General features: G+C 36.9%; 3 protein-coding genes across 3 annotated transcripts; all 3 read left to right on the top strand.

The window, feature by feature from the left end:
• Nucleotides 1-1,086: 1,086 nt before the first annotated feature.
• LOC145619949 (uncharacterized) lies at nt 1,087-1,953 on the top strand. Its single transcript, XM_081674625.1, has one exon. It carries the CDS (start codon nt 1,087-1,089, stop codon nt 1,951-1,953), a length of 867 nt encoding a protein of 288 aa, XP_081530751.1.
• A 74-nt stretch (nt 1,954-2,027) lies between these two features.
• On the top strand, nt 2,028-5,204 carry LOC145619948 (uncharacterized). The gene has a single exon (XM_081674624.1). It carries the CDS (start codon nt 2,028-2,030, stop codon nt 5,202-5,204), a length of 3,177 nt encoding a protein of 1,058 aa, XP_081530750.1.
• Nucleotides 5,205-8,581: 3,377 nt separating this feature from the next.
• On the top strand, nt 8,582-10,063 carry LOC145619947 (uncharacterized). The gene is made up of 3 exons (XM_081674623.1): nt 8,582-8,673; nt 9,213-9,444; nt 9,650-10,063. Exons 1-3 carry the CDS (start codon nt 8,582-8,584, stop codon nt 10,061-10,063), a joined length of 738 nt encoding a protein of 245 aa, XP_081530749.1.
• Nucleotides 10,064-11,234: the final 1,171 nt, after the last annotated feature.

The following is an 11,234-nucleotide window of genomic DNA, read 5'->3' as shown; positions in this document are numbered from 1 at the left end:
TTAACACAATCAAAGGAGTGTGGCAGCCTAAGCATGGAGTGGACATTACTAGCATCGATAAGAATTTGTTCCTATTTCAATTCTATCACTGGCGTGACAAGAACAAGGTGCTCGAGGACCAACCATGGCACTTCGATAGACACGCTCTGATTCTTGGCGAGACGACTGATTCGGTAAAACCCTCTGACATTAACTTTTTCATTTACCTATGTGGATTAGAGTGTATAATCTTCCCCTCAAAGGAAGGTTAAATGTGAGCAATGTGGAAAAAATAGGTAATAAGTTGGGGGTTTTTGTGAAATTGGATTGTGATGCTAAAGTAGGCATTGATAAGTCTATACGCATTAGAGTTCTTGTTGATGTGAGAAAGCCTTTGGCGAAACATGTTAAAATAAAATTAAGAGGGGGCATCGAAGAATTCTTTGAAGTTAAATATGAGAAGCCTCCATTATTCTGTTTCTGTTGTGGCTTAATGGGACATGGATTGAAAGACTGTGATGAGTATAGGGAAGCTGATAATCCTGTTACTTCTTTCGGGGCTTGGATGAAGGCCTCACCGTGGAAATATTCTGCTGGCTTGAATGATGAGGGGTCTGTTTCGGAAAAGTCAGCAAAGGCTAAAGCTTTGTTTGTGACAAAACCGAAAAAGAAACCACCAAATGCTGAAGATGATGCTCGTGTGTTGGACATGGCTGAGAAGCTCAGTGATGTTGGGCTAAATACCGCAGGTGGCAGTAGTGATGAGCTAGTGTCTTGGAGTGAAAAAGAGAAGGAGGGGACTGCTGGTATGTTTATTTTTGGGAATAATGAGGGGTTGGCAGTAAATAAAGAAGGGAAGAATAGTGTAGGGGAAGTGGTGAAAGGGCTAGAGAAGGGGTCGAAAGGCTGGAAAAGGGTACAGTGGGATAGTGATCACAGCATGGGTAGTGGAGTTGTGTTGGCAGGAGAAAAAAGAAGTATTGATGCTGCTATGGTGGATAGGGGAGATGTGTTATCTGTTTCGACGGAGAGGGATAAGAAGAAACGTGTTGTGTCAATTGCTGATGGAAGTGTGGCGAGCCCCACCAATAGGGCTCTTGGTGACAAATGAGTTACATTTTATCTTGGAATTGCAGGGGTTTGGGGAGCACCGCTGCAATTAATGCGTTGAAGCGCATTGTGTTTCTTGAAAGCCCCCAAATGGTGCTTCTCATGGAGACAAAATTGAAAGCATTTGAGATGGAAAAAATCAAGTATAAAATAAAATTCAATTCTTGTTTTATTGTAGAATGTGAAGGGGAAGGAAGGAGAAGGAGAGGTGGCTTGGCTCTTTTGTGGAACAATAGTATTGAGGTTAATGTGAGATCTTTCTCTTTAAATCACATTGATGTTCGGGTGCGTTCGGCTATCCAAGGGGAGTGGCGTTTGACTGGGGTTTATGGACATCCTGATGATGAAAATAAACACAAAATCGGGCAGCTTCTTATGTCTTTAAAGGAGGGGAATGATGAACCATGGCTTTGTGGAGGGGACTTGAACTTAATGTTACATTCGGGAGAGAAGCAAGGTGGGAGGCCCTTTGATGCGGAGGAATCTGAGATTTTGCGGGATGCAGTTAGCTATTGTCACTTGGAGGACCTTGGATTTATTGGCCACGACTTCACATGGTCAAATAATAGAGGAGGAGATGAGAACATACAAGAGAGACTTGACCGTTTCCTTGCAAACCGGGCTTGGAAAGATGCTTTTCAAGGTTCTTTTGTTACACATCTTACAAAGAGAAAATCTGATCATCTCCCTATTCTTCTTTGTATCCAAGAAGCCGTTGCAAAGCAAAAGAAAAAAAAGAAGAGGAAGTTGTACCGTTTCGAGGAGATGTGGCTTCGTGATGAGAATTGTGCTAGTATTATTGCTGAGGCTTGGGATTATGGGGTGATTTGTGTTCGAAAATTGCCTTCACCTCTTCAAAATTAAGTGTGTGGAGTAGGGATAAGTTCGGGGATTTTATTAAGGAGTTGAATACTTGCAAGGCTCAAATGAAGTTTCTCATGGGTGAAGTTCAAACGGCAGAGATCATTGCACAAATGAGAGCTTTAGATGATCGTATGGATGAGCTTGAGCGGAGGGAAGAGATGTATTGGAAGCAACGGAGTAGGCAAGATTGGCTTAAGCATGGAGACAAGAACACTTCTTTCTTTCATCAAAAAGCGAAGCAAAGAGAAATGAGAAATAGTATTGTGTGTGTGAAAGATGCGGCTGGGAACACCTACAAGGAGGAAGAACAAATTTCAGAAATTTTTGTCAAATATTTTGAAGACTTGTTTGCCATGAATAGTAATGTGGAGGTGGAGCCTGTGATTGATAAGGTGACCCGGGTAGTAGATGAGAGGCAGCACTCGAGTTTGGCGGCTCCATTCACGGCAGAGGAGGTATATACGGCACTTTTCCAAATGCACCCTACAAAAGCCCCCGGGCCCGATGGTATGTCTGCAATTTTTTTTCAGAAATTTTGGGATGTTGTAGGGAATGATGTAGTTGGTAAAGTGTTAGATATTCTGAACAATAATGGGGAAATAGGTTCTATTAATCAGACTCATATTGTATTAATTCCGAAGAAAAAAGAATGTGAGTCTCCTGTTGATTATAGACCTATTAGTTTGTGTAATGTGCTGTATAAGATTGTCACCAAGGTGCTAGCAAACAGGTTAAAATTGGTTCTTCCTTACATTATTCATGAGTCGCAGAGTGGCTTTGTTCCGGGAAGATTGATCACTGACAATGTGTTGGTGGCCTATGAGTGCTTCCATTATCTTAGGAAGAAGAAGAAGGGCAAGAAAGGTTATCTCGGGCTCAAGCTTGATATGAGTAAGGCTTATGACAGAGTTGAATGGAAATTTCTTCAAGAAATCATGTTGAAGTTGGGTTTGCCAGATAGTTTTGTGAGCTTGGTAATGAAATGTGTGAGTTCTGCCTCTTTTGATGTTCTTGTCAATGGTCAACCGTCGAGGATGTTTAAGCCCACTCGGGGACTTAGACAAGGAGATCCCATTTCCCCTTTCTTGTTTATCTTGTGTGCAGAAGTCTTGTCTACATTACTTAGAGATGCGGAGAGCAGGAGTCTTATTCATGGGGTGAAAATTGGTCGTCATGTCAAGCCAATTTCTCACTTGTTTTTTGCGGATGATAGTCTCCTTTTTGTGAGAGCGACGGAAGAGGAGGTTGAGAATGTACTTGGTATTCTTTCTACCTATGAGATTGCATTGGGTCAGAAACTGAATATGGATAAATCAGAGGTGTCTTTTAGCCGAAACATAGATCAAGAACGGAAAAACACGCTTCAGATGAAGTTATCTTTTAAGGCTGTCGAGGGACATGATAAGTATTTGGGTCTTCCAACTTACATTGGGGGGTCTAAAAAACAGGTTTTCCAGAATATTCAGGATCGGATTTGGAAAAAACTCAAGGGGTGGAAGGAGAAGTATTTGTCTCAAGCCGGAAAAGAAGTTTTGATCAAGTCCATTGCCCAAGCAATCCCTACGTATGCTATGCAATGTTTCTTGATTCCGGCTAGCATTTTGAATATTGTTGAAAAATTGTGTCGACAATTTTTTTGGGGGCAACAACGTGATGAAAATAAAATTTGTTGGGTGGCTTGGGAGAAAATGTATGTTCCGAAGAGTCAAGGAGGCCTTGGATTTAGAAATATGAAAAATTTTAATAAGGCTCTTCTAGCTAAACAAGCGTGGCGTATTCTTGCTAATGAAGACTCTCTCATGGCTAAGGTATTAAAGGGTAAATATTTCCCTCACTCGACTCTCATGGAGGCGAAAATTAGCCCAAATTCGAGCTACACTTGGAGATCCATTTGTGGAGCTCGTGGTGTTTTGATGAAGGGAGTTAGGAAGAATGTTGGTGATGGAGCTTCGATACATATATGGCGTGACCCTTGGATCCCGAGTCTCAATGGTTTCAGCGTTGCCTCAAGCCCAAATGATGATGCTTTGTGCCCAACGTATGTGCGACAGTTATGGGATGACAATAGAAGATGGAATCTTGATCTTCTCAAAGCCAATTTGTCCGAAGTGGAGGTTAGTGCCATTTGCAATATTCCCATTCCTATGTTTGATAGTAGAGATTCATGGATGTGGCATTACTCTAAGGATGGAGTTTTTACAGTTAAAAGTGCATATAATCTTATTACTGTTGGGCAAATGCATGATAAGGCCTCGTCTTCACATGATAGCTCTGTTTTTGTGTGGAAAAAGGTGTGGAATTTAGATGTCCCTCAAAAAGTTAAAATGTTTGCGTGGAGGGTTGTTAAAAATGCCTTGGCAACTCGTGATAATCTTGTGTTTAGAGGGATGGATATTGAGCCTTGGTGTCCTATGTGTGGGAATGAGAAAGAAAGCATCCTTCATATGCTTGCGAGATGTGAAGGGGCAAAGCTAATCTGGTATACCTCCCCGCTGCGCTTAAATGTTGAGAACTACAATGGAGAGTCATTTAGGGAGTGGTGCCTTTCGATATATGAGTCTTGCAAAGATGTCAATTGTTGGAGTATGTTTTGGTGCCTAGCTTGGGGTATTTGGTTGCGAAGAAATGGCTGGTCATTTCAGAAGAAAAAGATCGATGGAATTGAGGTGATTCGTAAGGCCGTGAACTTGATTGGGGAATACGCTCTTGCGAAGGAAGTCAGTAACTTTAGCCCTCCTGCTATGGTCTTTGACACTACTTGGAAACCCCCTCCAAGTGGAGTCATCAAGGTGAACACTGATGCTGCCATCCTCCCTTCTGCTGCTGTGGGTTTTGGTGGGGTGATGCGTGACCATATAGGTGATGTTGTTGTTGCTATGTGTATGAAGATGGATGGTTGTTTTGAGGTGGATGTAATGGAAGCAATGGCTATGAGGCACGCATTGCAAGTCACACTAGAGTCGGGTTTCTCGAGTGTTTGTTTGGAGACGGACTGTTTTAAGCTCTACTCACACCTGTCGAAAGCAACAGTCACTGCTAATGCCTTTGGGAGGATTGTCAACGATATTCTTATGTTAGCTCGATCATGCCAGGCATGCTCTTTCTCATTTGTGAAGCGATCAGGCAACAAAGTGGCTCATAGCTTAGCCAAGTTATGTTCTACTTATTTTGATTTTAGAGTTTGGTTGGAGGACTATCCTCATGATGTAGCTGAACTTGTTATGGCTGATTTAAGCCAAGTTGTTGATTAATAAATTTGCCTGTGCTTCCCGTCAAAAAAAAAAAAGGAGTATTGGAAAAAAGCCAAGAACACAAAATTTTTTAGTTAATTAAATGTATTGATGACCTTTTTATCATCAAAACAAATTAAAAAAAAAAAAAAATTATATCAATCATCATAGGATTCGAACACTAGACCAAGAAACATATAGTATAGTTGTATTGCCACTATGCCAAATTCTATGCAGTTTAGTATATTTGCAACAAAATAGTCAAATTCAAGAGTTTTGGGCCCATCAGATTTTGGGCCCTGAGTAAGTGAGTAACAGCTCACCCTGCACACCATAAGGGATGGCCTTGATCCTGTCCCACCCCGCTCCATTGATAAAATGACGAATGCATTCAACCCTAATTCTTGACACTTATTCTTAACATTCCCACATTTAATCTATTCGACTATTTGTACCACTTGAGAATAAATTGAACTAAATTTTATACAATGCATTTGATTAATGATAAACTTTTGCATTCAGTAATAAGAAAAAATTGCACATACGAATAGGGGAAAAAATCTTTTAATTTAATAACTCGTATACATCAATATTTACATTCATGCAACCCAAAAAACTAAGGGCACAATGTAAAACCCAAAAAATCATCAATATCTATCGTTCATAATATTTTTTATAATTATGCCTAACATTATCCAAAAATCAAACATAATTGTTTTTTCCTAATAATAATAATAAATTTAAAAAAAAAAAATACCCGTTGACTTTTGGAACCTCTCCTCGTCTAGCCGCATTACGTAAACATTAACCAAAAAACTACCTGGGCCGGGATCTAATATTCCGTACGGTTCGACCAGACCGCGGAGTTCTCCCTAATGCAGCACAACACCCACAACCTTTAACCCGGGGCGAACCCGGCTCAGGACTTTCATCCTGGTTCGACCGGGTGGTCTTTATCGGCTTAATATTAACCGTAGGGTTATTTACGTTTACGTCATCACAAAAACGTGATCGTTGTCGTTGCTGTCCGTGTAGCGGTCTATTTGGTTGAGTGAATTCTTGAGAATAAAAACGTGGTTTGGTCGAATTAGACCGGTCTCTAGGTCGAGTTATTTCACCCGATAAAATTAAGTCGTCCCAAACAAGGCCGGAAGAGCCTTGACGCCTGAATGAAATTGCTGATCTTTGTAATCCTCCTGCACTTACTTGCGCCATTAAGTTTGATTTTCTCTCTCTTTATTTTGTTGTGTTATTTTTCTTTATTGTTTATGGATAATGAATTGTTGTTTCGGTTTTTTTGGTTGGCGAGCTATTTTGAGAGAGGTGGGTGGACTTTTGACACTATTTATAGACTATTGAGGGTTTGATGGAATAAAATAAGGTGTCGGGAATAAAGTTTAAGATTTAAAATGATAAATTTTGTGGATTAGATTTAAGATTCAAGACAAGAGATACTTGTTATGGATAATATTAAGTCTGTTTTGGATATAATTAAGGTTTAAAATTATCCGGTAATTAAAATTTTAAAAATATAAATATTATGGCTCACAAGATCTTTTTTTTTTTTTTTTCTCCTAAATGGAAGATCTATAGGTTGAACTACTCATAGTTTGTTATAACTTTATGTAACGTAGGATCGATCACAAACTTTGATTATTGTCTAAAACTATATAATTCTTCGTATACCATAACAAATTTGCTTACTTTAGCTATAGTATGACCTATGTCAGTATTTGATATGTTAATGACTGTCTAATGAGTAATGACTATTTACAAGAATTACGTTCAACATAATAAATTAATTATACATGGATTGAATGGTAATTGAATTGAAGTCTGTAAAAAAATAAATTATTTGATTGACTACAACTTTTTGGGTTATTTTTATTTTACTTTTAAAACCAACCATTGTTGATTGTTTTATTAATTAAGCTTTGCTTGAATGTTCAAGGAAAATAAAATTTGGTAGATAGCAGAAAATTTCAACTACCATAATATAGCATGTATTTCAATTTCGTTTGACATTATCATAAGATCATCGCCATACATCGTCATAATCATAAATTCAAAATACAAAGTAATTAAGAAAAGAAATGTCAACTTTGACTTTCTCAATGATCCAATAATTATTTACAATTAATGTCCGTCATATCTATGAGAGAATTTTTGTTTGCGTCAAATACATTGCTCAAATTTCAAGGTTTGTGATTTTCATGAAGTCCATGAACTATCAGAAATTATTTTTCTTTTTAAGTAGAGATTAGAGAACTCTTATTTTAAGTTAGGTGCGTTTATGCACGAAATATATCCAATTTAGAGCGCTTTTAGTGTACTAATAACTTATTTGAATTGCCCAACTATGTAGCCATTATATTTCAAAACCAGAACTTATTTGAATTTATCAAAAGCAATAATATGAGTTTTTTAGGAATTGATTGCACTTTTAAGTTAAGTTATAAATCACGCACTTAAACGCTTGGTATTAATAGCGTTAATACGAAGGTATTCAATTGCCTATATGTAAGTAATTATGAAATGTGTCTCCCTAGCTGATCTTCACGTTTGGTTGTAGTTGTTGTTAGGGTTTCTTATATAATACCTCTATCCCTATTTTTTTTGCCCCGTTGCAGTCAATACGGTCAAACTTCAAAAACTTTAATTCTGATTTTTCATTAATTAATAAGAGATAATATATTCATGTGGGGTCTTATTGGATTATTCGCATTATACATTTTATTAATATTTAATTTTTACAATTTGTATGCTTATAGAAATAAAGTTATTTACTTTACAAGACACGTCTTGGAGACCTTGCAAAGCCTATGGGGCAAAAAAATAAGGACAGAGAGAGTATTAAGGTCAATTTGGGGCCAAAAATATGGGGCCTTAAAATTAAATGGGAGGCTTGAATTTTGATCAAGTGAGAGTTAATTAAAACATGCATGTTGACAACTACAATTGTTATCAATTGGCCAAGCCAATTGCTTGATGGTTTGAAGTTATTATATCCCATCAAACTCTGTGGATCATACATTCATACATGAACAAAAGCTACACCCAATCCATAATTATTTTTTTTTATTTTTTTATTTTTTTATTTTATTTTATTTTTTTTTATAATAATTGCAAGTTTGCAACATTCCTTGAATAGGAGCAAGGTAGATTTTGGTTTTCATTTTTTTTTTTGGAAAAAACTAAAGAAAATCGATGGTTAATATGATGACAAGTGTTAGGCTAATATTGGTGAAAAAGCCACATAGATCGTGAAAGTGCAGAACCACTAACCATCCATGAAGAGGTTGACTTACCAAATATGGGTTGAAAAAAGGGTTGGTCCACTTAAAGTCAGTTACTAAGAAAAGAACCCCAAAAATAACAGAAGAATGCAAAAAACAAACATGAAATCATCTCGAAAATGGGCAAAATCCATTTCTTCTATTTCTTCTTGCCTTTATTTCCTTCTCATCATCTTTCAAGTCCCTCTTTTCAGGTACATATACATCATCTTTTCACATTTATTCGTAATTATATATATCATTTGACACGAAAAATGTTGCTACAATAGTCATAATGTTCAAACTGGGTTATGAACTCGTGTTTATGGTCAAGAAATTGATCATTGTCCAATTTATGTGTTAAGATTGTAGCATAAGCTACAATGGATTATTGTTGTAACACGTTTTCATGTAATGGTTAATCTGTAACATTGTTGTAACACGAATTACTTTGTATTAACAAATTCCCCCTCCAAAAATAAGGCGAATGGGAAAGTGATTGGATTTCAATTCATGTAGCTACCTATCTTAGTTAAAGGACAAAATCTAACAAGTGATAATGTGATATGCTAGTGTGAAGACATTTAGGATTTCGAAAAATACATATATGGCTATTTGCAAATCTTGTGTCTATTCTACTTGATGAACGTTTTAATTGACATTGTAATTTTAGCTAGAAAAATGTCAAGAGTACAACATTTACAATGGCCTTATCCTAGAATCATAAGTTATTCTTCTCGCTTATGAATGACAGGGTTCCATGTCGAAGTGGAATATGCATAACTCCGGTTCAAGTAACATCTTCTCAGCTAATAGCAAGCGAAGTCTTGCCTGTTTCATTTGTGAAGATCCTTCTTTATCCGGGTGCGATTGTTAATGCTCTTTTTAATGGCATAAGCATCCCTAGCTATGATGATCTGCTAGAAATTTACAACTTTACTCATGTAAAAGAGGCTTCTGCAATCATTGATCTTAGGCATCTTGAGGTTTGTTACTACTAATTACTATTTAAACTTGTACTATTGCATCTCCTGATATGATTATATGACTTAGATTTTGTTCTTTTCACCTTCGACAAGTAAATTCAAGTGAAAAGAATGACACATTAATCTTAATCATCGCGTTAGTGCTGCTGATGTTTTCAGTATAACAGATAATAACTCTGACATTTTTCTGAGGACTGTCATTCAGATTCTAGCAGGGAGCTACTTCTGTGTAGTTGGGGCAATACTCGGTCTGCTGAAGAATGGCAGGTTAAGCCTATTTGGAAGTTTGCTAATTATATGGGGCTTGTTTAAGGAAATCATGAGGCAAAAATCTACTTGTTTATTAGACTCTTGTCAGTCAGTTCAAGTTTCTCCAATCATGTTAGTAGCTCTCTTTACGGCGTTATCATCTATCAGAAGCGATGTCAGAGCTGTCGTAAAATGCTTTCAAGCTCACCAATCAGCAACAGCAGCAATTGATTTGGATGAGCATATAAAGAAAAGGAAGAAAGATAGGGAGATGAAGAGGCTTGAATGGAATGTAAATTATGTTAGCAGTGCTACAACTCCTAGGTCTACAAAAGTTGCACAAGAAGGAATTAAAAATACTTTTTACTGAATTTTTCTCTGCCTTTTTGTACAAGTATGATTTTACTGTTAGTATTTTTATCATATGGATTTTCTACACTAGTGATTTGTGAGTTTATATTTTGTACTTTCTTTTAGAAGCAAAGCATACATCAACCTGTTGAGTTTTTGTTTCTGTTTAATTAGCAAAATTTATGATGACCGAACATTGGTTTGAAAAATTGAGGGCGATATTACTCATATTAGCTAGGGAAGTATTTCATTTTCCTAGAAGGATTATTGGATCAATAGACTACTCCTAATCTAAGGCTGTCCTGTCTTGTGCTTTGATGGTTCATTTGATAGACGATTATTAGGGATAAATTGATAATGATGATAACAATTTTATTCTTTATAGTGATAGTTTTTAGCAAGCGAGTAATCTGTAACAACTCAACATGCTGCATGAAGACATTCCCTTGCTTATGTGACTAGAGAAAACTAGAGAGGATCCATCTCCATGATGTCCATGAATAACCTTGTCACAAATAAACTTTCTCTACTCAGCTCGGTGGATATTTTACCAACTATCAAATGATAAATGCGGTGTATATACTGATATACATAGTTCCATTCAAATACATAGTGGTAGTGAGTGAATATGGCATTGAGTTTAGCTAGCTAGCAAAGGCATTGTCGAGATGATCAATTGTGTCGGGTCACAAGTCATGCCTAAGCTAATTTTTTAAATAGACGTAAGTATGATAACTTGACCTAGGGATAAGCACAAACCAACATGCAACTACGATGTGTCATTTCATGTCGAGGTTGCCCATTCAAAAACTACAATATGATCCATAATTAGCGAGTCAAACCTACATATAGTAGCAAAACCTAGGCACGTAAGTCAAGACAGGATCTAAACTGTGTATCTTTATCTCTCTCATTCTTCTTATTTTGATGCTACATACATTGTCTTAACGAAACAAAATGACATTAGTCACGTTACCATCTAAGTCATCAATCATTCATTGTCCAACTGGCCGTATCTAAATTTGCTCAAGTTGGAACAAATATGATATGGTCATCAAATCATCAATTATTTTGCAACTCTTGTTACCATATATAGCCAAAAATCACATTGATTAAGATTAATTATACATTTAAAACTCAAATCTGATTTGTGCTCTTTGTATTGGACCATCTCCATGACTAGAATGTTT

This window comes from Chenopodium album, chromosome 27 (genome assembly GCF_948465745.1).
Source record: "Chenopodium album chromosome 27, dcCheAlbu1.1, whole genome shotgun sequence".
Lineage (NCBI taxonomy): Eukaryota > Viridiplantae > Streptophyta > Magnoliopsida > Caryophyllales > Amaranthaceae > Chenopodium > Chenopodium album.
Note: the sequence above shows the minus strand (reverse complement) of the source record. Positions and strands in the feature narration are given on the sequence as shown.